Consider the following 26,094-nt stretch of genomic DNA (forward strand, 5'->3'; position numbering starts at 1 on the left):
TGATATTTTGAACAAATAAAATTTACTTGGAGATCAGAGGACAGAACAAGCAACTAGATTAAACATAGAGGCCAGGCAGTGGTGGCACATACCTTTAATCCTAGCACTGAGGAGGCAGAGGTAGAGATCCATCTGGATCTCTGTGAATTCAAGGCCAGGCTGGGCTACACAAGATTAATCCAGTCTAAAAGAGAAACAGAGCCAGGCAGTTGTGGCACACACCTTTAATTCCAGCAGTAGGAAGGTTGAGTCAGGAAGTGATATGGTGGGCAGAGAAAGGAATATAAGGTGGGAGGAGACAGGAACTATCTCAGACTGAGGAGGTGATGAGGTAAGAGGTGGCGGCTGTGACTTGCTCTACTTCTCTTATATCTGGCTCTGGGTTTTTATTATAAGATCATTTAGGATTCATGCAACAAACTGCCTTTGAGGTCAAAGCTTACCAGCTGTGGTAGTTTAATTGGAATTGACCCCCATCGGCTCACAGGGAGTGGTACTATTAGGAGGTGTGGCCTTGTTGAAGGAAATGTGTCACTGGGATGGGCTTTGAGGTTTGAGAAGCTCAAGCCAGGCTCAGCAGCTCACTCTCTTCCTGATGCCTGCAGATCCAGATGTAGAGCTCTCAGCTCCTCTCCAGAACCATGTCTGCCTGTTGCCGCGATGCTTCCCACCATGCTACTCGATTGGCTTTGAATTCGTCAAGTCTTCCCAGTTTCATGGACCAATTTCTTTAAACAATCTTTTTCTCTCCCTCACACACCTAGTTCTCTTTACTGGAAACCCCCTGATTGTATCAGTTCCTGACCAAGTCAACCAGCTGACCTCTGGGAACTCTCTAGGGACAGAAACCACGCTGAAAAGTTCCCTGTCTCATTTAGCCCCTTCTGAGATCGACATCAACTGAATTCACTGGAAGCCCAGGCCAGAGCAGGTACAAATCTAGACCCCCAGCATGCAGAGCAGGGTAGAGCAGAGGAAGAGGATACAGAGGGAAGAAAATCTGGACCCTCCAAGAAAACCTGATCACTGTTAAGACTTCACTATGGTGGTCACCTCTAGAAGGATGGGGTGGTCCATTTAGGAGGGATGTGGACAATGGAATTATTTCCTTGATGTGAATGATGGGCACAATGATTATTAATTATTCTGATCATACTTTCCCCCTCTACCAGCTTTCCCCAGATCCTTCCCACCTCCCCATCCACCCAACTCCACACCCTTTCCCCCCTCTAAAAAAAGCAAACAAATATAAGACAACAACAACAAAAACAAGAAACACAGACACAAAACCATAACAAAAGAAACAGTAACAAAAATAAACAAGCAAAAGACCAACAAGATGAAAAATCTCTAAACAAAGCAAAATGAGACAGAAAAACTCAAAGTACCGTTAAGTTAGTTTGGTGTTAGTCAACTACTCCCGGGCCTAGGGCATGACCAGAAGTGTGATTAATACAGATGTGACTTCCTTTGCCAGGAGGTATCAATTGCAGATAGCTTCTTGGTTAAGGGTGGGAGCCAGTGTCTACTTCTCCCTCTCGGCACTGGGACCCCATCTAGCTTGAACCTTTGTGGCTCTCCTGCATGCTGTCACAGTCTCTGTGAGTTCACAAGTGCAACAGTCCTGTTGTGTCTAGAGGGACACTGTTTCCTTGAGATTCCTGCTCAAAGAACCACAGCACCTCCTGAAACTGTTACCCTGAGGCCAATCTTTTCTGTACAGACCTTCAGGGGATTTTCACCTAACCTACAGTAGGATTCATGCTGCATTTTGACTTATAGGAGGAGGAAAAGGGTGTATGTGGCTATGTGTAAATTTGCTGGCTTGGTGGTAAGAAGCAGAGGGGAATCCTTTGTAAACCAATGCTTACTATTTTTCTGTAACATGGAATATGAGAATGTATAAAGAAATGTCAAAGTTAAAGACAGAAAAAGGAGAAAGTCTGTACCACATCTGAGAGCCAAAGGTTAACTTAGATTACCAGATTAATACTATATGACACTGAAGTTAAGGGACCATGAACTTACGTGCCATCAATGCACACAAATTATGACTTTCTACACGGTGGTGTTTGAATGAGAATGGTCCTGTAGGCTCATATGTTTGAATGCTTGGTCCTCAGTTGTTGGATCTTTTTAGGAAGGATTAGGAGGTGTGGCTTTGTTGGAGAAGGTATGTCACTGGAAGTGGGCTTTGAGTTTCAAAAGCCTAGGCCATTCCCAGTTCCTCTGTCCCCCCCACCTCTCTCTCTCTCTCTCTCTCTCTCTCTCTCTCTCTCTCTCTCTCTCTCTCTCTCTCTCTCATGTTTGTAGATCAGATGCGAGCTCTCAGCTACTGCTCCAGAGCTGTGCCTGCCTGCCATGCTCCTTGCTGTGACAGGCTTGGACTCCAACCCTCTGGAACTTTAAGCAAACCCTCAATAAACTGCTGTGGGATGGTCTGTATGTCAAATTGCTCTGATTGGTCAATAAATAAAACACTGATTGGCCAGTGGCCAGGCAGGAAGTAGGTGGGACAAGGAGAGAGGAGAATTCTGGGAAGTGGAAGGCTGAGGCAGGGAGACACTGCAGCCACCGCCAGGATAAGCAGCATGTGAAGACGCTGGTAAGCCACCAGCCACGTGGCAAGGTATAGATTTATAGAAATGGGTTAATTTAAGATAAAAGAACAGTTAGCAAGAAGCCTGCCACAGCCATACAGTTTATAAGTGATATAAGCATCTGAGTGATTATTTAATACGTGGATTGTGGGACTGCGGGGCTTGGGGAACCTGGAGAAAAGCCCTCCAGCAACAATAAACTCTTTATAAATTGCTTTGGTCATGAGATCTTATCACAGCAATAGAAAAGTAACTAAGACATACAGTGATGCTTCATAATCCAGATATGAAAAGTCAGATACCTACATGGATCCAGTTTTAGAATAGAATGGGAGAGAGGGAAGAAGGGAGGGAGAGAAAGAAATAAAAACAGACTATGAGGATGTGATAAATGGTGCATAGAGAAAGAAATAAAAACAAAAGGCTAGCTAAGATGGGGAGAAAAGAAAGATCCAGAGTTCAGACATCTTGTGAGAATGTGAGCAGGTAGTATGTGAGTGTTGAATACAGATGGCTGGAGGCTGCTCATCCAGGGTGTCTTAGTTAGGTTTTTATTTCTGTGAAGAGACAGTTACTGACCATGGTAACATATAAAGGAAACATTTAATTGTGTTGGCTCACATACAGTTCAGAGGTTCAGTCCATCGTGGCGGGGAGCATGGCGGCATGCAGGCAGGCATGGTGCTGGAGAAATAGCCGAGTGTCATACATCTTGCAGGCAACAGGAAGTTGACTGACACACTGAGCAGTATCCTGAGTATATGAAATCTCAAAGCCCCCCCCCACAGTGACACACTTCCTCCAACAAGGCCATATCCATTCCAACAAAGCTACACCCCCTAATAGTGCCACTCCCTATGAGATTATGGGATTATGGGGCTAATTACATTCAAACCACCACACAGGGTATCAATTATCTGAATGTGTTGTCTTAGATATCCATACAGAGAATGATCCTCCATAGGTGTGCTTTTGGTTTTGAATGAGTTAATTTGTTAAGCATATAGCAAGCAACAGTCCACGAATAAAACAGCAAACAGACACTTACATCATCCTACAAAAGTGGCCTGGAGAAACTGAAAATAAAACCACCAGCTAGATCCTCTGATCCACAGAGATTCCCAGGCAGAAGTCTTCCGGGTGAGACTTGCAATGCGCCATTCCCACCACATTTATTTTATGTCACGAGATAGCAGTAGCTGAGGCTTTTGCTTTGGGAAGGAGCCTTTAAATCACTTACCTCCTAGCTGTGCTCAAGGACACAATGCTTTTACTCAAATGTAATTCAAAAACTCAATCCACTCTCTCTGTTCTCAAGGAAATAGTGCGTTCATGTCTGTGTTATTTTTCAGCTCTCCCTTTTCCTTTTCACAGGCAAAGGGATGGTGGTGCATTCAGCCCATCCCCATCAGGGGAGCTTGGAGGATTTTTAAGGTCTTGAATCTGAAGGTAGGCAGCCCCATCTCTACAGATAGCTTCTTGGTTTAAACAGAGCATGACAACTTACTAATACAATGTATGTTACAGACATGGAGTTGTTGCAGATGGTGACAAACATGTCCGGCTATGTGTGGATAAAGTAGAAAGGTGGTGGAGGTCACCAAAAATAAAGAGGCTCAGATATGGAAAGGGAATTCAAGTGGTCAGGGAGATCACTGAGACTTCGGACACATCTGTGTTTGAGGGAAAGGGTGAGAGGCAGATACTGGGCATTTAAGGAACGCTGTGTATGCTGGGTGTAAAGGGACTGATGGGGAATGACTAACAGAAGGCAGTAGGAAAGAGGAGGAAGTGTATGCAAATGCTTCTCTTTGATTTCAGGAGAACAGAAGAAGAAAGGTCTGATTTCTCCATCTTGCCCAAATAAAATTCGAGAAGGAAGACTGGAAAAGATTGGCAATACGCCATGTTATACTAGTGATGTGAGAAAATGGGGCATGCTAGCTTCAACTGGCTCTACTTTTCACAAATTTGCATTAGTAACACCTTGATATTAGATAATGGGCAGTGTTTGGTGACCTATCTGCCCAGCTTCACTGAAGAAGATCCTAAAAGATTCTAAATGTTTATGTTCCTCCTTGATAGAAGAATCTAATAGCAGGAAACACAAATGCCTTGCTTGTGATCAACTGTGTACCTGTTCAGAGAGGCATGGGATTCCTAGAGAGAACTAGAGTGGGTTTGTGACCATAACTACTGGATGATCCTCTTGTGTAACGCCGTCAGGAAGCTAGTTTACCAGTCTTTGCAAAATGGCTCAAGCTGACATCAGAAAAGACAACTTCAGAACATGGGTCAAGGCAAAAATTGGCTTAAGGCAATTTGCTCTGAAAAAATAGTGTTCCTATTACAGTTCAATGATGCCACAAATGCAGTTAAGATGTTTTAATGTACAAAATATCCCCCGAATCAAACTGACAGGTACCCTAGGTGCTTAATAAATGTTTACTGAACTGAAGACAGTAACAGGGGAAGAAAAATGTTGGGTACATAGAGTTGTTAGTCCCTCTGATTGTTAGATCGGGATTACAGATTGCATAGTGTCCTTTTGTGCCCTGCATTAGCCCCTAGTGGGATCCATGTGGGGCATCTTTACAGAAGTAAAGTCTGTGGACTTGCAATGCTGAGGAATGAGCTTTGGAAAATGTGAGTTAAGTGAGGCAATGTCATCCTGCCATCCTGTCAGCCCAGCTGGCCTCTCCCCATGACATTTCTAGCCTGATTGTTTAGAACAGCAATTTCATTTAAATCACTTTGACTTTCTTCAATAAAAATTCTGGAGGCCATGAAAGGGATTTGTAGCAAAATATTGTTATAATCAGAGTAATATAAAAGAACTGAGTAATGTATTAGGGCATAGCCATTAATAAAATAAACTGACCTGGAAATGCCTCCTAACCCCAGAGTCCAGCATGTATTTACTCTCCAACAGAAGTTCTCAACCCGTGGGTCAAGACCCCTTTGGAATCACATATCAAATATCCTACATATCAGATCTTTACATTACGATTCCTAACAGTAGCAAGATTACAGTTATGAAGTAGCAGCTAAAGAATGTACTGGCTGGGGGTCCCCACCACATGAGGAGCTGTGTCAGAGGGATGAGACCCACTGCTCCAGAGGATCTCTAGCTCTTGTGATGGTTGTAAAGCTCCATGGCTAGGGAAGAGGGAAATGCTCACTGACACAGCAGGAAGCACAGGAAACTCTGCTTAAAAAACTGTTTGCTTTTTTTTTTAATCATGCTTTGTTGTTCTTGTGTTGTACCAGGGCTATATATTTCTGGACATCTTACTTCTCAGCATAGGCTTTTCTGCAGTTCTAAAGTTAGGTTTAATCATCTGTGAAAACATATTCCCCTCAACATGATGAATATTCTAATAGCAATTACCTATGATTATTTTGATGCAGTTCATTCACCCACAAGCAGTTAGCTTCTTGTTAGCCAGTTCAACAGAAATATCATTTCTTGCTAGATTTCACCTGATGCAAAAGGGTTTTAACCCCTCAGAATTCAATAGATCTCCTTACAATGAAATTTGACAGATTTCATAATAGCAAACCAACGTACATGAAAGAGAACTCATAGCAAACACATCTTTAAATGCACCTGCTGGTGATCTAATGCTTACTTTATTTAGTTGTTTGTTTTTATGAGATAGGATCTTAATATGTAGCGATGGTTGTCCTGCAACTCCCTATGTAGATGATACTGGCCTAGAACTCACAGAGATCCATCTGTCTCTGCCTCCCTCATGCTGAGAAGATGTTGTGATTTGATGTGTATGAGTGTTTGCTTATGTGTATGTGTGTGCACCACTTGTGTGCCTGGTGCCCACAAAGGCCAGAAGACTTCAGATCCCCTGTATCCTTGGAGTTACAGGTGATTGTGAGTTACCACGTAGGTGCTGGAAACTGAACCTGGGTCCTCCCCAAGAGCAGCCAGTGCTCTTAACCTTTGAGCCATCTCTCCAGTCCCATTTTTACATAAGTCAGTAAGGATGTTCTATGACTCAAAGGCAAAAACTAAAGGAGACTTGAAATGTTTATGCTTGCAGCTTCAGCTGTAGCCTGGGTAGAAGTTCAGGAGTGGAGTGTTGGAGAATTTATTCAGGTATCTGGTTGAAGATGCTTCCAAGGAAGAGTTTCAAAATCTTTGCTTGATAACTTTCTTTGGTTATCCAGATTTACCACTTCACAGAAAAAGGTCTCTTATCTTTCAACACAGATTGAATCCTGATCCCAAAACAGGCAGGAACTTACATAACACAAGAATGTCTTGAAGGAGAACTTCTAACAAGCCCTTCCTTTGCAGAAACAGCAGCGACTCTGTGGTACCTGGAATGTTTCCTGTTGAGGAGGAGATAGGGATCTGGCTACCTCAGAGGAAAAAAAAAATTAGTTAGCTGGGGAAAAAAAATTACCCAAATCCAGATGTTTTAATTCAATGAGAGAATGTCAATAAAAGATAATACCAGAATTCAGGATTAATGTTTAAAATTAAACTTAGCATTTATTTTCTAAAATTTCTAACTCTTATTTTTATTTAATGTGTATGAGTCTTTTGTCTACATGTATGTATGTCCATACCTCTTGTGCATGCAGTGCCCATCGAGGCCAGAAGAAGTCAGCAGATCTCCCCTTCTCCCTGTAAATTGGAGCCACAGACAGCTGTTGGATGCCATGTGGGTACTGGGACTTGAACCTGGTTTGTCTGGTAGAGCAACCAGTGCCCTTAATCACTGAGCCATCTCTCCAGCTCCCAATGTTTACAATTTTTAATGGAGCTTTGAAGAGGGAAAGAAGGCCAGTATCACTAAAAACATGCCTGAGGACATCATCAAAGGCAACAAACAATAAGAGGATGCAGAAAACACGTGTCATTAAGATATGCTACGGGTTATTTTGTTTTGCTTTTATTTTCTTCTTCTTTTTGGATACAGACTCTGTTATAGCCCAGTCTGGTCTTGGTTTCCCTATGTAGCCAAGACTGTCCTTGAACTCCTGAACCCTTATGAAGCCTGTTAAAATTTGAAATGTCTTTGCCAATTTAATATTTAATGGCACCAACCGCAGTCTCAGACAGAGAGATGTTTCTATTGTGAGTCACTGTAAAATACAGTTCTAACTGCAGGCAGGGTTACGGGCTCAGGAGGGCTGTCGTGGCAGAGCGGTCAGGTGACCTGGGTTGTGATGATTTTGAATGAGAAGAAAAGAACTGTTCAAAGCACGCCTGTGAAGTCTTCTAGCTGGGGTAATGCCCAGGGTCTGCCATCATGGAGATTAGAGTTCCTGCAACAGCAAGCTACGGGGGAAGCCAGGCTGCAGCGAGCACCAGGAGAACCTGCCATTAGAATTTCAAAATGGTTAGTGACAGCCGGAGTGCGGTGAGGACCAAAAACATCTATTTGTAGTGCATTAGAGTCTCAGAAAAAAAGAACAAAAACAGGCTAATGGCAACGTTTTATATCATTTAAAGATAACACCTCATGTTTCTGCATGAGTACAAGTTAAAAACTTCACAAAAATATAATGAATAAATGAACCGCATCATTGGGGCCTGTTAGCCATACCTATGCTTACAATGCTGGAAATTATATTCTATAGTAGAAAGGGGTTTCCAGCTTTTCAATAGTAAATAACAGAGCTGGAATCCTAAAGGCCACATGACCAGATCTCTAAATAAAGGGCATAAAGGGCACACGACCAGACCTCTTTGAAGTTCAACACTTTGAAAACTGCTAGGAGTCCTGATTCAAAGGAACATATGTTCTGTTACTTATTCAACATTTTTAACTAAAATAGAGCAGTTCTTTGAATGCCCGTTATCCATCTACATTTAACACAGTGGCTAGTTGTGTTTTTCAACTAGAGAGAGGCACAACTTTGCCAGATCTTTTCTGAAGGTGGGGGGATGTGTGACTGGATGTGCGTGTGACAAGAACCTGCGTTCTCCTGTGGCTTCCACAAACAGCACAGTTGAAGGTGCAAATCTTGCCATTTGGAAGAAACCCACAAGGCTGAAACAAAATGCAGCTGTAGGCTTCCACTGGAGGATCACTCGAGATCAAATGAGTGAGTCTGTTGGAGAATATTATCTCAAGGCGTCTTACTTTTGTTTATGCTCTGGAATATTTGTTTAATGATGCAAAGATATGTTTGATTAAATAAAATTCACCTGCGGTCAGGAGGTTGAGTCAGCAACTAGCTGACAGGAAATGGTAGGGCGGAGCCAGGTGAAAAGGAGGGGTGAAGAGAAGCTGGAGGGCTTTTTGGAGGATGCAGGCAAGGAGAGGAGGTGAGCTACTTGCTATTTAGCCTCTAAAGAGCAGAATTCCACCTTAACCTTTGAATCTTGAGTTCTTTAGAGGGAGAGAGGTTTAGTTAAGTTCCCTTTGTAGCTTTGTGAGGGTTGGAGCTGGCGGGGTTGCAGTTGCTGATTCAGACAACTGTGGCTTAAAAGGCAGCAGCCATTTTTAAAAAAGGACAAGAAAAGCCAGTGTTCTTTTGCCTATCCAGAGGGTCTCAACCAGCTGTCTGGCCTTGGTAAATGAATTTACTGTTCCCAGTGAACTACTTGCAAGCTCTTATTGGCTGAGTGGCTAATCTCATGATTTTGTATGTAAATTTACAAATCTTATCTCTCATTAGATTAGTTAAAACAATATGAAAACAGTTTGCCCCTGGAGGCCGGAATTCTAGGCAAGGTCTGCGGTTTATCTGTGTTAGCCCTCACCTCCCTTTCCTAAGGTTTCTCTGCTTCTTTCTTCTTAAAGCTAGCCAGAGTCCTCTGTTCGGCCTCCGGGAGGGTGGAGCTTCATTGTGTGTCCTTTGGAGGTTGCCTCTGGAGCACAGTTGAAGGCATCAGCTGGTAAGCTCCTGTGGTTTTGACAGAACATTCCACAAGAATGGAACTTTAAACAATCTCCTGAGAGCTTTATAAATCACACTCTTACATTACTGTCAGGACATTATGAATACAATAAAACATGCTGAAAGAGAAAAGTTTCAGAAGATGAGATCATTGTAAATGATATTTTGAATAAAACTCTTATTACTACAGGGATGCAGATATAACTCCATTGGTAGAGTGCTTATCTAGCATGTAAAAACCCTGGGTTTGATTCCGCAGTACCATATATGTTAGGCATGGTGGTTCACGCCTATAATCTTAGCATTTGGGAGGTAGAGGCAGTGGGTTCAGGAGTTCAAGGTCATCCTCAGTTATATAGTGACTCTGAGGCCAGCCTAGTGTATAGGAAACTCGGTTTCAGAAACAGAAGTAGATAAATATGGTATGTGTACACACACACATACACATATATTAATACAGAATATATCTCTTTAAAATGTAATGCTTAATAAAGTCTTCTAGGCCGAACAACTGAATGTGTCTGATTAGCTTTAATTCTTGGTTGACACCATGATACAGTCATGCCAACATCTGACTAATCCATTTATTTGAAGGTGCTCCGAGAAGAGTTCTCACAGGTGTACGGCTTCAATGGAAGAGCTGCTTTGTCAGCTAGCTTGCTCTATGTGACGTTTATTTTCCAGTGCCGTCAGCTGATACACAAAAATGTTGGTTGACATTTGATAAGCACATTTCCATCTTGCCTAAAGTTGCTTCTGTGTTCCAGCAGGCTAATCAGAAGGTGCTACATGCTTTCATTTTTATTCTGTTTTTTTTATTTATTTGCTGGGGAAGGATGCAGGCCTCAGGGCTCAAGTGGAAGCAGAGACGAGTTGAAGGAGCTGGTGCCCTCCTTCCCTTGTGGGGGTCCTGGGAATCAAACTCAGGCCTCCAGCCTTGGTGGCAAGCTCCTTTTCAAGCCTAGCCACCTGTCTGGCCTGCATGTGTCTTTCATTCAGACCTCCAATGCCCACTGAAATTCTATTTGAACAATGTCTCAAGGGAGGTAGGGAAATGCTGTAAGGTATGAGGATTGTATGGGTTACATGTGCTGTTGTCAATCCCAAAAATTAAGAAATGAAGGGAAGTGGGACTGGAGAGGTGACTAGTCGGAGAGCCAAGTTCAACTTCCAGCCCCCAACTTAGTGGCTCACTAGTGTCTGTAACTGAGTTCCAAGAGATCTGTGCCCTCTTCTGAGGCAGGCAAGTGGTACACAAACATACAAACAGACAAAGCAACCATACACATAAAATAAAAATAAATTAAAACTGGTTGGGAGCTCCACCTCACACAGCTCCTCCCCCAGAGAGGCTCAGGACGACTCCCACAGGGATGTATAAGTGGCATCCCTGAAAACAGACACGTGGTTCTTCTGGTCTCGCTTCCCTGTCTCCTCTCTGTGGGGCTGGGGAATCGCCCAGGAACACTTTACCTATTAAACCTGGGCTTTTCCAATTTGGTCTGATTCGGTTGCAATGGCAGAGAGGCCTTCAGTTCAAAAACAACTTTAAACAACGCAGGACAGCATTTCCAAGCATCCACTTAGCAGTGTGGCTGAGTCACCTGGGTCGCAGCTGCCGCCCCTTCACTCACGGCTCCAGTCACTCTCTGTCTCTGCCCTGATGTTCTCTCCTGCAAATTAGATAGCAACAGACCCCACTCCAGGGGCTCTGAAAATTATAAATCAGTATTTGTAAAGCACATAATGTAGTCCAGGCACACAATACATAATATGTAATTATATAAAGCATATAGTATATAAAGAATAAGGGGGAGAATTCTCATACCTCATGCTTTAGGGAGTGAATAAAAATCACTTTTGAAATAAGATGACTATTACCTACCAAAGTTGGACTTACACATACCCTGTGATTTAGCAAACTCACAAATACATATTTAAAGAAAAGGGGTCCTGACAAGTTTGTTTTGAGCAGGTGAAAGTTAGAAATGACCTGCATGTCCCCTGCAGCGGGATAGATGACGGGTCACACATATTGGTGCTCTTCAGCAATGGAATAGTGAACCACAGCTCAGGTAGTATGGCCAAACCTTACAACAACAATGAGCAAAGGACCGTGTGCACAGTGTGAGCACACTTGTGTCAGTGAAAAACCTGAAGAAAGACAAGCCACAATACACAAACGTATAAGGGAAAATAAACAATCGCCACAAATTCAAGCTCCTTATTCCCACAGTCACTGTGGAGGAGGCACAGTGAGGAAGTGAGTGAGTGAGTGAGTGAGTAGTGTGAGTGTACGCAAGAGCATGTGTGTGTGCACATGAGTAGTGTGTGCACATGAGTGAGTGGGTGTACACTCGCATGTGCATGCATGTGAGTGGATATGTGAGAGTATGTGTGTGCACATGAGTGTGTACACGAGTGCATGGGTGTGTATCTGTGTGAGTGTACCTGCAGCATGGGATAATCCCTGATGGTGCTCTGCTTTTTACCTAGAAACTTTTAGATGTTTATTTTTTTAATTATGTGCTAAATTATATGCAGGCATTTTCTGTACTTTCCTTGTATGTATGTAGTGTTTCACAGTGAAAAAGTTCTTTCCATTTATTGGAAATAGGTTATTTTCTAATATAGTATATCCTGATTACAGTTTCCCCTTCCTCTACTCATTCCAGTTCCTCCCTACCTACCCTCCCCTCTGGGTCCATTCTCTTTCTGTATTTCACTAGGAAATAACAGGCATGTAAGAGATTAAGAACCCAACATGACAAAATAAAATATAATAGCATAATGCAAAAACCATCACATGGAGCCTGGAAAGGCAACCCTGCAGGAGGAAAGGGTCCCAAGAGCAGGCCTGAGAATCAGAGACCCCCTTGTTTTTGCAGTCAGGAGTCCCATTAAAACACGATGTGCAGGCCCTGTGCTTGCTGCTCCAGTCTCTGTGAGCTCATATGTGCCTTGCTCAGTTGATTCAGAGGGCCTTGTTCTCCTGATGTCCTCCGTGCCCTGTGGCTCTCACACTCTTTTTGCCTCTTCTTCTACAAGGTTCCCTGTGTTTGCTCCCATCTGCTGCCGGAGGAAGCTTGTCTGATGATGATTGAATAACACACTGATCTAAGAGTACAGTGGAATATCATTAGGAGTCATTTTATTTATACTTTTTTTTTTAGACCAGTGGTGTTTGGTTTTACCATAGGTCTCCAGGCTATCTAGTGTCTGGTTCTTGGTTCCCAGAGTATGGGTTCCATCTCATGGAGTGGGCCTTAAGTAAAATCAGACATTGGTTACTCCCACAAGCTTTGTGCCACCATTGCTCTGGCTTATCTAGTAGAAAGGACAGAACATAGGTCAAAAGATTTTTGGTTGGGTTGGTTTTCACATTTCTCTCTTGGCAGCCTGCACAGTATCTTCCCACACCAAAGAGCTAGAGCATAGGGAAGAGGACTCCGTACAGACACCAGCTCAGTTTCTCCATGTTCGATGACTTGTGTGGGTGTTGTCCTTGACAGTGCCCCGCCCCCTCTGTTAGTCTTTGGAGAGAAACCCACTGTGTTATTGTTATCGACAGCCTAGGTTGTTTGGGGATCCCCCCCCCCGTTAGGTTTCAGAGAGAAACCCACTGTGTTATTGTTATCGACAGCCTAGGTTGTTTGGGGATTTCCATGGACCCCTCTAGCCAATGACTCAATTGAACGCAACCTAGTTCTGCTACTGGAAGCCACGTTTGGTGCCAAGAAATGGCCAGTTGGGACTCTGTATCCTTCATTAAGAGACCTCATTAGAATCACCTTCATATATTTTAGGAAGTTTTCCACTGAACTAAGTTTCCTCATCATCCCCCCAAGCACCCCTCAATTCCAGCTGTCTCTCCTGGCATTGCCTCCCTCAACCCTACCTCCCCTCTTCCTCCCCATCTGATCCTCTCATTCCCCCCTGCCCCCAGTCCACCCATAAAACCTATTCTATTTCCTCCTCCCAGGGAGATCCAAGACTCCCCCCTCCCCATCCCCAGTCCCTTCCTCTATCTAACCTCTTTGGGTCTATGGATTGTACGCTGGTTATCATTTATTTAATGGCTAATATCTACATATAAGTGAATAAGCACCATATTTATCTTTATGCATCTGGGTTACCTCTCTCAGGATGACTTTTTTCTAGTTCTATCTATTTGTCTGCAAATTTCATGATGTCATTTTTTTAACAGCTAAGTAATACTCCATTGTGTAAATGTATCACACACACTTTCTTTATCCATTCTTCTCTTGAGGGATAGCTAGGTTGTTTTCAGTTTCTGACTATTATGAATAAAATAGTAGTGAATATGGTTGAGCAAATGTCCCTGTGGTAGGATAAAGCATAAAAGTGGTATAGCTGGATCTTGAGGTAGATTGATTACCAACAGCTATAAACAAATTGTTTTTTCACAGACTTAGCACACACTTAACATCCTATCGTGCTGCATGTTCTGACGCCAACTGGTTTGAATGGCCTGTGAGGTGCGGGGAAGAAAGCACACGTGCCTGCTCTCTCCTTGGTTTGCAACACTTCCTCACTGCAAAAGTGATAATCTTAGTCAAGACTCTTCCATCAAGCGTGGGGGTGCACACCGTTAACCCTGGCACTCAGGAGGCTGAGGCAGGAGGACTGTCATGAGTCTGAGGTCAGTCTGGGGCACAAACAAACAAAACAAACAAACAAAAAGGCAAAAATTCCCATGAATCCATAAATATTTACACTTCCAAAAACATTAAATAGATTAGCTTTTACTTTTGAAAAGCCATTTTTGAAGAATATGGAAGAAAATCTGCCACCTTTATTAGAGCTTTCTTTTAAGATGACACAAAAAGTTGTATTTTATTATCGAAACACAGTCTAGAAAATGCCATAGTGCAACAGAACCTAGTAAACATCCCAAAGTGGAAAGTGTTAAGAACATCAGCTTTCAGTGTAGCCTGCAACTTCCCACACTGCTGTTCCAACACTTGTGACTCTGTGTTCAGCAAAACTTTCTGTGCATATTTTGAAGGTCTTTGCTGACAAAGGAATGCAGGGTTGTTTTTCCCCCATTTGTATTCAGTGTATTATTTCAGATATTTTTATCTTGGCAAGAAGAAAACTATTTCCCCAGTGGTATGTTGCCTTCTGACTTTCATTTTTAAGGAAGCTCTAAAGAGCCCTTTTTAGCATTTATTACCAAAGACTTTCCATGGCAGCATTGGTTTGAATGTACAATAGTTACAAATGCTCAAAACAGTCTTGGATCTTGCCTTTATGTTTGCACATTAGTTTTTAAATGAGTAGTTAAATACGAGCAATCAAAATATCATTATTAATTTTAATACACACTTAGGGTAAAGTAAATGTCAGCACACGTGGGTGTAGGTCCGTCGAGAAGACCTAGTGTGTGAAGGGCTTGCTGTGACCTTCATAGACTGAGTTTGACCTCCCAGAAGGACTCACATGGTGCAGGGCGAGAACTGACTCCTGCAAGCTTTCCTCTGACTCCCACACATGGGAAGCATGTTGGCTTACCTCTTCAAATAAATAAATAAATAAATGACTGTAATTGTTTAATATAAATTCATACTTAAAACAGTGTTCTCTAAGAACATTTACTATGGACAGTTTTTTCCAGATGTTAGTAGTTATAATGTTTTAATTTATGACATTTATTTACTCTTCACACACACACACACACACACACACACACACACACACACACACACGCTTGGCAGAGGAGGTGGTCGTTCTGTCCTCCCACCGTGTGTGCCCTGGGTAGAACTCAGGTTGTCAGTCTTGGTGGGAAGGGCTTCCGGTTGCTGAGCCATCTCCCTGGCCTTTTTTTGTTTTTAACCTCACTGTGTGTGCCTCTCAACATGTAAGAAGTGTTACCCTGAGCTGGGTATGGTGGCACACACTTTTAAAAAAAAATTCATTTATTGCACTTAAAAAAAAAAACAAAACTTAAGCCGGGCGTTGGTGGCTCACTCCTTTGATCCCAGCACTCGGGAGGCAGAGCCAGGGGATCTCTGTGAGTTCGAGCCAGCTGGCTACAAGTGAGCTCCAGGAAAGGCGCAAAGCTACACAGAGAAACCCTGTCTCGAAAAAAAAAAAAAAAAAAAAAAAAAAAAAAAAACAACAATTTTATTTATTTATTATGTATACAGCCCACATGCCAGAAGAGGGCACCAGATCTCATTATAGATGTTTGTGAGCCACCATGTGATTGCTGGAAATTGAACTCAGGACCTCTGGAAGAGCAGCCAGTGCTCTTACCCTCTGAGCTGCCTCTACACACCTTTAATGTCAGCATTTGGAAGGCAGAAGCAGGTGGATCTCTGAGTTCAAGGCCAACTTGGTTTATAGAGTGTTCCAGGACGGCCAGGGTTACACAGAGAACGCATGAATGGGGAGTTGTGAGGACTATGTCAATTGTGTTGGGGTTTGTTCTTCCTGGTTTTGTTTTTGTTTTTGTGTACTAAACCACTCGTAACCCCTTAGCTAGATACTGAAGCTGTGAAGTGATGCTCTATGTTGAAAGGTCAAGTGCCTTCCTTGCCCACTTGTCCTGCCCTTGCCTTACAACAGCCCCCACATCTGCACCCTGCTCACTGAAGGATCAAGCAGGTGCCAGTACCTATCCCTTACTCAATATTAGTGCAGCTTAACTCCTCTCCTTTAGAAGAGTGTGTACAAACATATATTTGTGAACAGAACTCTATTTGATGAAAATGGACAGAAAGCCGCAGTATTTAAAGGAGAGACAGCAATGAGATTGATCTGATGCACTTTCGTAAGACAGCTCAGCTAACACCTCAGCTCAGCCTGCCTCCTGAGGCTCCAGCCCTCTGCACAAACCTAGCTCCCCAAACACAATGGAAAACCTCTGTGCCAAGTCCAGCTCTCTGAACCTGCCATATAACACTTGTTTCCTCTCTACACACTTGAGTACCAGCTTGCTTTCAAGAAACTCCCCAACCTTACATAATATTTATAACCCTGGGGGCTGTCACCAGCTCCCTGAGCTGTCTCACATACAATACGTTACATCTCATTCTCAAATGAAGATATCTAGCAGAGCACATGCAGAAGAAGGACATCTCAGCCATTATGAAAGGAAGATACATTGTTTGGGATGGAAGTCCTTCCTGTGTGTTCTGCAGTGGCCTTAAAGTTAGGGATACATCTTAATCTAATGTGTTGCAACTTGTTTCAATTCATTCTTGAAAGGTCATATTTTTAAAAGGTACTAATAAAAAAACTACAAACATATACACTAAATAAAAAGTTTAAGTAAAAGAGAAATAACAACCAAAAAGTGATCTTAGTATAATTACAGAAAGTATCTTTAAGATGTCAGGAAATAGACTATTTGTGACATTCTTTTAGCCAAGACAAATAACAGTAGCTACTGTAGCAATTGACCTCAAAATGTCTGGCTAAACTCAAGAAAGATCTATTTCTTCCTCATACCGCAGTACAGTGCATGCTGTGAAGAGGCTCTGTCTCAAGCACCACACTGTGGTGCCAAGGTCTTCAAACACATGGCTTCAAGGTTGAACGAACTTCAGCAGGTTGGCAGTGTGTGTGTATTTTCAAAGTAAGTTTTCATTGTTTTGTATTTAAGGTATTTTCTTAATATTCAAACATGCAAATGCGTTGGGATCAAATCTACCCCCTTCCCCTCGAATGCCTCTTCCCCTCCCCACTTCCTGTTCCCTTACTCTCCCCCATACATCCTGAGTCCACTTACTGTTGACTGCGTATGTGTGGGACCATCTGCTGGAACTTGGGTAGCCTCTCAGGGCCCACATCCCTGAAGAAAACTAACTCTGCCCCCCAGCAGCCATCAATTGCCAATAGTTCCTTAGGCAGGGGTGGTACTTCCTGAGCCCCTCACCCATGCTGAGATTTTCACTAGCTTGATCTTGTGCAAGTCTTGTGCATGCAGTCCTAACCACTACGACTTCACATGTGAAACTGTTGTGCTGTCACATCTGACAATCATGGTTTTGCTACTGACATCTACTTCCTCTCTCTTACCAACTTTCTAACTCCGTTTCTATGATGATCCCTGAATTGGGGGTGAAGGAGTGAGATACAGATGTCCCATTTAGAGCCGATCATTCCATGGTTCTCTCCCACCTGCCAGTTCCTGAATAACTGCTCAGAGGCTTATATTGTAAATGTTTGGTCTATAGTTCAGGTTTATTACTCTCTAGCTCTTACATTTAAATTAACTCATTTTTATTAATCTATTCATTGCCACATGGCCTGTGGCTTATCAACTTCCTGGCATCTTGTTCCTTGGAAAGCTGGATCGTGTTTCTCTCCACCATGCCCTTCCTTCTCCCTGTATCTCTGGCTTTCCTGCCCAGCCTTATTCTGCCTGGCTACAGGCCAAAATAGCTGTATCAGCCAATAAGAGCCGCATATATTCACAGCGTACAGAAAGACCATCCCACAGCATCTTAGTCTCTGCATGTTGATCTATTGTGAGTCTCTGTGTCATCATCTGCTGTAAAAAGAAGCTTCTCTGGTGAGGCTTGAGAGATATACTGATCTATGGGTATAAACATAAGAACTAAGGGGGAATTTGTCACTATGTCTATTTAGCAGAACAACAGTACTGTGTACTCCTCAAGGGCCTATGACCTAGCCAGCCACCAGCTTTGGCCTTGTTAATGGTACCAGGCATTGGCTCCATCTTGTACAAAGGGCTTCCAAACCCATAAGGAAGTAGCTGGTTACTCTCAAAACATTCATGCCACTATTTTACTGGGGGACATATTTCACTAGGCCAGCCATTATTGCAGCTCACTGGGTCCACAGGTGGTTAAGATAGTTGATAACCTTTCTCTCCCAGTAGTGTGCATAGACCTTTCCAGCGTCATAAAAGCTACCCTGTGGGAATAAAACTTCTGAGGTAGTACTAGCTTAGTCTCTCCATGTTCATGACTCAGGTGTGTGGTGTCTTTAGAAATAGGATCTTATCGTCAAGTTTTGGAGGGTAACTAAGAGTAATGGCCATACCCTTAATGCTTGGGGAGGTCTATGGTAACCCATTGACCAACAACTCAAAAAGGGGTAACCCATACCTGACACTATCAAATTTCTATTTGATAGCCTAAGGTGTCTGGGGGGGGTGCCCCCCTTTACAGGGACATACCTTTTTATTTTATTTTAATTTTTGTTTTGTTTTTTCAAGACAGGGTTTCTTAGTATATCCTTGGCTGTCCTGGAACTTGCTCTGTAGACCAGACTCGCCTCGAACTCACAGAGATCCACCTGCCTCTGTCTCCCAAGTGCTGAGATTAAAGGCGTGGGCCACCATCACCCAGCGAGCATACCTTTTCTTAAATGTTCATCAGGATTATATGCCATTGGTGAGAAAGAATCACATAGCTGAACATCTATACAGAAAGTTTAGAAAATCAATTATTTCTCTTGGAAGTGAAAATGGGTTTGGTGAGCATCTCGCGGTCATGTCCCATGGAGAGAAGGATGTTACTGCAGCTGTTAGGACAAGGTGTGGGCCCTGGCAGGGCTGACAGGCTCAGAAACCAGTCCCCAGGAGGCCAAGTAGACAGACACATCATGCTGGAAAGCAGAGAAAGGAAAATTAATAAGGAAAGAGGTCCAGTGACTCCCCAGGTCCATCTTCAGGGCCCAGACACAGAAGGCAAGAGGTGTATGCACCTGAACAGTGTGGTCCCCTCCCCCACCAGCATCGTCTCAGTTCCAGTTTTTCCTGGAAGCTTGACCCACAGGCTGTCTGGACTCTCAAAATCTCTTCCTGGTGACAAGTTCCTTATCTGGCCAGCATTTTACTGTTTCCTGCTCCCAGTAAGATTCCTGAGAGAAATCCTTTGCCAAAGGGAAGGGTACAAGTGTCTCTTTGGAACTGTCTTCACAATTGGAGAGGCGGGCTTAACTAGAGGTGCCCAGCCTATAGCCAGAGTATCACCGACGTCTGACCTTACCACTCTGTTTTCTGTCGGCCTTGGTATTGGAACCTGCATGCAGCATTCACTCCATCTCTTGCTACTGGAACAACCACCATGTGTGTTTCCATGCCTCTGCCTCTGACTTGCATGAGCTTCCAACCTCTTCCTCCAAATCTACCCACCCTTTCCTTGTCTTTTAAGATGTTGTTTACTTCTCTGTGGACTCTCCCTAATGATCCATAGCACAGAACTAGACATTCGGTGAACTTTAATCCTGCACTTTGTATGGCTGCTACGAACTGCCAAGCATGTTAGCTATGTCAGAATTATCAAGGAACCAAAATATTTTCAAAAATATTGAGTATATTATGTGGGGAATGTATGTATTAAGAATCTAGGAGACACTGACAGACTTAGCTTCTCAAGAGCATAGAGTAAACCCTGTGTATCTTACTATCTCCCACGTCTACCTGGCCTGATTAAAATGCTCACAACTGGAGGAGGAAAGGATGCTCTCTCCCTTCTGCCACTTCCCAGCCATATTTGGTACCTTTTTTGTGTGTTCTAATGTACTTTGTATCGTGCTTTAAGTAACAACAGAAATTTTACTATCTTAATCATGTTTTAGTGATTGGTACAAACCATATTAGCTATGCATGCTTTGGTGTACAAGTGATTTCTATGTCTTTTTCATCTTCCAAGACTGAAACTCTATACCCATGAATAACACTACTTCCCTGCCCCAGCTCTGGAGCTCCGTCCTACTTCCTATCCCTAAGACCTTGGCTACTTCAGGTAACATATAAGTGGAATAATATGACACTCATTCTTTCATATTGGCTTCTGTGATGGAGCATGATGTCCTTAAGGCTCACCTATGGTGTAAGATATGACCAGTTTATTTTCATTTACAAAAGCCAATTCATAATTCATTAAACGGCTATGGTCTCAAGCTACTCTGGAAATGTGATATAGGAAGACTGCTTAGTAACCCTACAGTTCTAGACCAGCCTGGACAATATAGTGAGAAACCAACTTTTAAAAAGTTCATTGTATTTTCTTAACTGTTTCTCTACTCTGGTGTCTGCTTTGTGTTTGACTGGTGGGACACTGGAGGGGAATGGTGAGAAAAACATGTTTTCTGTTGATCCAAAAGGAAATGTGACACAGCACATTTGAATCCTTCAGGATGGTTATTTCCAGAGACTAAAAGAAGTTGTGCTTGGCTACAAAGGGAACTTGTTTATTTATTTGAGACAGGGTTTCACTATGTGACTCTGGAGCTTACTTACTTTGTAGACCACATAGGTTTTTGCTTTGATTTGTTTTTACCAGTGACCTTCTGAGATTATATGACTAATTACAGCTATTAAGGAGGCTGAGGGGAGAAGACTAAAAGTTAGAAACTAGCCTGGGCAACAGAGGCAGAGCTATCTCAAGGAGCAAAAAGGAATAAGTAAACAAAGTACATAGAGAATGTCTCCTGTCCTGCCGAACTTATGGGCAAGAAACTAATACACTGTTTCAGCTGAGCAATGCTGGCTCCTAATAGAAGCCGTCGACACTCCAGAGGCTGCTTACTTTCCTCCATCTGCCCAGAAGCCCTTCAAACACAGCCTGTCTCCCAAAACAGGTCCACTGAGAAAAGAAAAAAGCCCAATTTCAAAGCAGAGCCAATAACTAAAAGGATAAACAAGAGCCCTTTCAACAGTGTGTGAGAGATGCTTGGGAGAATTTTAATATTTACAGAGGAGCCCCAGAGTAACCTCTGGCCGGTCCAGCATTTGCAGTCTCTCATGGTGTTTTATATTGGAGGTAGTCTGAGGCCCTTTAAGGGGGCATCCACAAGCTTTATTTCTGCGTGTCATCATGAAAGAATCTAAAGTATCCTTACATTAACATGATCCTTGTTTTTCAGTGAGCTATTATTAAATAATGCAACTGGAATGTGTGCTGAAAAGACGAATCCAAGTAAACTGCTAAACTTTCTTTAAAACACACACACACACACACACACACACACACACACACACACACTAAAAATCCCGACACTTCAAATTTCGAAATTTTTGTTAAAGTGTGCCAAATATAGCTTGCAATAGTAAATGACCTTTCTAAAGCGACATCCGCAAATTAATTGGTGCATGAACAAAGAACCTTTTCTGCAGCTTCATGAATGTTGCCTTTATTTATTTTTTCTTCACAAGTAGGATTTTACAAAACAGCTGTAGCGTATGTTGACCACTGACAAAATGATAACACACTTTCGGTGAAGGCCAGCGTGGGCACAGGACCGCGGGATCGGCAAGGGGCTGCCCCCTGGCCCGGCTCTCCCCTGGTCCCCGGCGGGGGCCAGGCTGCCCCTCCCCCGCTCCCGGCTCGGGTTTCAACCTTCCGAGTTCAGCAAACTTGCTGCAGGCGGATTGGCGGCGAGCAGCTCCCGGGCTCCGGCGTCGTCCCCGCGCCCACCGCTCCTTTGTGTCCCGCAGCCGCCGCCCGGGCTCTGGGGGGCCTCGGCGGGCAGCTCGCTCCCCTGCGCGGCGGACTCCCCGGGGGACACGTGCGGGGCCCGGTCACCGCGGGGCGGAGGCGGAGCCGGGGCGGAGGCGCGGCGACCAGGGGCGGCGACCGGGGATCCGCAGCGCTGCCCGCGCCCCCGCCGGCCGATCGCTCCGGGCCCGCTCCGCTCTGCGTCGGCAGCGCCGCGGTGCTGGCGCGCGAGGGCCGCGGCCGGGGGATGAGCCGACTGCGGTGAGAGCGTCGCCCGGGCCCCCGCGAGGCCGCCGCCGCCGTCTCCCCGCCGCGCTGCCAGCCGCGATCATGTACGTACGCGTCGCCGTCCTGCCACGGTCCGGGTCCGGGACGTGCCACGCGCCCTGGCTGCGCCCACCCGCTCACCGCGCCCCTCTCGGCCCCGCAGGTCCATCCACATCGTGGCGCTGGGGAACGAGGGCGACACGTTCCACCAGGACAACCGGCCGTCGGGGCTCATCCGCACCTACCTAGGGAGAAGCCCGCTGGTTTCGGGGGACGAGAGCAGCTTGTTGCTGAACGCGGCCAGCACAGTCGCGCGCCCGGTGTTCACCGAGTACCAGGCCAGTGCGTTCGGGAACGTCAAGCTGGTGGTGCACGACTGTCCCGTCTGGGTAAGGGGCAGCGGCGGCGCGGTGCCCAGGCCAAGGGTGCCTCTTGTTTGGACCCCTCCTCCCCTCGTTTCCCATTTTCCTAACTGCCTGGCGAGAGGTTATTATTATCACTATTTTTAAAAATTTTTGGCAAATCTCGTCCTTTGTTTCAATTTGGAGGTGGTGGGGCAGCCCAGTCACAAAGCACGTCTGTAAGGCAGAAAGCCCCAGGGGAATGTAAAACAGTTACTGTGCTTGACGACTGTGGCTTGTCCATAGTAGACAGCTGAGAGTTGGCTGTGCCATCCCCAAGGGACGAGGTCACAAAGTTCCACTGGCCAAGACTCATGTTTTCATGTCCACCCTGTGGAGCATAGGGAGATGTGTTATATAAATACCGCCCTTTACCGCTCACATAGGCAAAAATACTCTTCTCTGGGACAGAAATAGTATGGGAAAAGGGAGAGGACAGGGTTTGAGAACTAATTTTAAATGGCACATTTGTAGACTGTTAACCTCTGGAAAAAATAGTTTTTAAGTGATGCAAATACTCATGTATTAGCCTTCGTTTTTAGTGATTAATAAATCAGTAATACCACTAACATTACTTAGCACTTTAAAAAAATCTTCATGTTTATGATAGTTGAATGAAAAATATCTATTCTGACTCTTGAGTGTTTGATAACAGGACAAAGGAGTCAGCTCCTTGACTTGCAGATGCCTGTGATTCCTTTGCTAATATTGTAGCTGTATGTGTTTCAGCTACACACACACACACACACACACACACACACACACACACACACACACTGAAACTTTTGAATCTTAAAAAAGGCACAAATTAGGTGAGATTCTTACATTAAAAGATAGTTTTTTTTTTTTTAAAAAAAGTATGCTCCTGAGGGGAAGTAGCATACTTTTGAACAGAAATATGTAGAACGTACTGAGAAATCTTCTTGAGCGTATTACCCTATTATGGAAAGAAGACACTCTTGGACTGGAAATGTATATTAATGTGCTAAAATAAATTTTACGTAGACTTTTCAGTGAAAAGGATGGACTTAACCTTCAGGTATGACAGTGATGTTGGTGTCAAAGGAAGCCACGAGGAGGACTGCGGCTGCCATCTGCAAGCATGGTTACTTTGGGCCCTTTTGTTATGAAAGATCTTATAGCCTGAAAGTATTACTTGCTCAACATACTGTTGAACAAATGTTTAGTGGATTGATGAAATAAATACAGAGAAAATAAAATAAGATGACTTGGGATGGTGGAATTGTTTCTCCTGGTTTTAAGTTGAGCTGTTAACCCTTTCCTACCTGTGTTCATTTAGCAAAGAGCCACACATTTTATAACAATAAAACAGAATCTTCAGAGTGGGCGAAATAAGCTTTGTAGTCTTGCTGGCTGTTACAGCTTGTCAGGGGAAGTCTCGTTTTGTGTGCTCACAGTCTGTGACACCAAATTTGTCACCAGGAACAGTGTCCCAGATTAGGACGAGTCTTCAGACATAGTGAGTTACATATGGAGTTACTCACTCTGAGCTGCTGTTCTTACCCCTTGAACCTAAGTAAATCCTGCCAGAAATAGGAAGGTTGCTTATACCAGTCAGCTGGCATTGGCCTATGTACTGAACCGGAATATTAAACGCAGCGCTTTTGACAACAAAAGGATGTGATTTCAGACCCCCACATTGCCACTATATGTTTTTGGTAACCTTTCACCTTCTCAGGCTTGTTTTTCCTGTCGTCCTGGAGCTGTGCTGAAGGGTAAAGTCCCCAGTGTGGAGGCTGTAGGTGCCCGAAGTGACGGCTGCGGTATAAAGTGCTGTTATCACTGTAGTGTGGTCATATATCACCTACATTAAACATGGGAGAGTTTCTCACGGCAGTCAAGGTTGATGCCAATGCAGGGCCTTCAGTGCACACACTAATCAGACAGGATGAAGTCCTTGTTTCCTTGTAGGAACTCAGATTTTTTTTTAAGATGCATTTGATTCTCCAGTGTGGCTCCAAGTTTGCTGCTGTGTAACACCCCAGTGAGATCCTGGGACTGACTTACACGGGTGGGACTCATGGATTTCCTCTGTATTTCCAGAAACCAGTGAAGCATTTTCTCTGTGACCGCTTAAAAAGAAATGTGTCCCCGCTGCCTTGGGGTTGGAAGGAGCTGGGAGTGCTTCCCTTCCAGAGTTGCTTTCTGTAGATTGCTAACCCTACTCTGGCTCCTTGCTGCCTCTTGTACTTGATGCTTTTTGTGTAAATCTGCTTCTAATTCATTAGATGAAGTTCATAGCTTAGTTCTGCTACCTCTCTTTTTTGCAGAAATATTATTACTTAATTTCATATTTCTAGATTTCTATTTTTCTGTCTGTGAAAAGTATGTTCCAAAACAGGGTTAGCTGAGCCTCCTGGCTCATGTCTATAATTCCAGCACTTGGGTAGAGGATTGTGAGTTTGGGCCAGCCTGGGCTACATGAGAAGAACCTATCTCAAAAAACCTGGAAATGAATGAATGAATAAAAAATTAAACTGAGGTGGTATATTCATATTTTCTTGTACAGGGTTTGAATTTCTGGATTGTATTACAAATAAAAATGTCTATAGTTGTTTTACCACAGAGTAAATCAGTAAGACCCAAATCCTCCTTTCCCCATGTTTTATCTCTCCAGTCACTCTGGAATTCTGAACTATTTGGAAAGTGAAAAAAGTGATTTCTAACTTGTTCTCTGGGCACTAAATGGCTGCTCGGTACTGGTCCAATTTATAATTGGTTTTGAATCCCGCATGCCGGACTCGTCTGTTGTTGCTGCCACCCTTCTGTCCACACTGCGCTGCATTTGCATACTCTGAATCTGAGTATTTACAGATACAGTTGGGACTGATGGGTTTTTGTGATTTGGGACTCCATGTCCTCACTTTCCCCTCCCTTCCCCGCTCCCCTAATACTAGATCACAAACCACTTTCAGCCCTTTGCCTTTGGCACTGACGGGTCAGTTTGCCTCCCTATTTCTATTATTTTGAACTCCTTTCAAATATGCTGTATCCATTCTGTTTTTGACAATGCATCCCTATTTAAAAATTCTGCAATGCGGCGCTCATTCTGAATAAGTTTGCTGAGAGATGGGCAGGGGAGGGTATGGAGATGGGACAGGAGCTTCTCTCCACAAACGGGCATTTCTGTCATGGGCTAGAAGCTGTGTCACATAGATCTTGCTTGATTGGCCAATTTGAACACTTTTAACCTTGTTTTGGACTCATATACCAGAGTGTAAACTTCCATAGCCCAGCAGTTTTCTAGCCATTGTGTGCCCTTTCTAGCTTGATCATATCTTAGAAAAAAGCCACATGAAAGAAATGATTAATCATTAACTAGAATTTAAGAAGAAAACTATTTGTGCATAGTTGGCAGTGAAATTAAGATGGCATTTTCTTTATATACTATTTTCACAAAAACCTTGCAGATATTATCAGAGAACTAAGTTTCATAATAAATTACATATGATTCTAGTTCTAAATATGAATATTAACTACAGTCTTATAGTA

At 43.7% G+C, this 26,094-nt stretch overlaps 1 protein-coding gene across 1 annotated transcript in view; it reads left to right on the top strand.

Annotated features, from left to right (window-relative positions):
- The first annotated feature begins 21,688 nt into the window (after nucleotides 1-21,688).
- Rhobtb3 (Rho related BTB domain containing 3) overlaps nucleotides 21,689-26,094 on the top strand; it is a 52,829-nt gene continuing 48,423 nt past the window's right edge. The window contains 2 exon segments of the mRNA XM_028894023.2: nucleotides 21,689-22,245; nucleotides 22,344-22,569. Coding sequence (XP_028749856.1) covers nucleotides 22,244-22,245; nucleotides 22,344-22,569 — 228 coding nt within the window. The 5' untranslated portion in view covers nucleotides 21,689-22,243.

This window comes from Peromyscus leucopus, chromosome 15, assembly GCF_004664715.2.
Source record: "Peromyscus leucopus breed LL Stock chromosome 15, UCI_PerLeu_2.1, whole genome shotgun sequence".
In the NCBI taxonomy this organism is placed as follows: Eukaryota; Metazoa; Chordata; class Mammalia; order Rodentia; family Cricetidae; genus Peromyscus; species Peromyscus leucopus.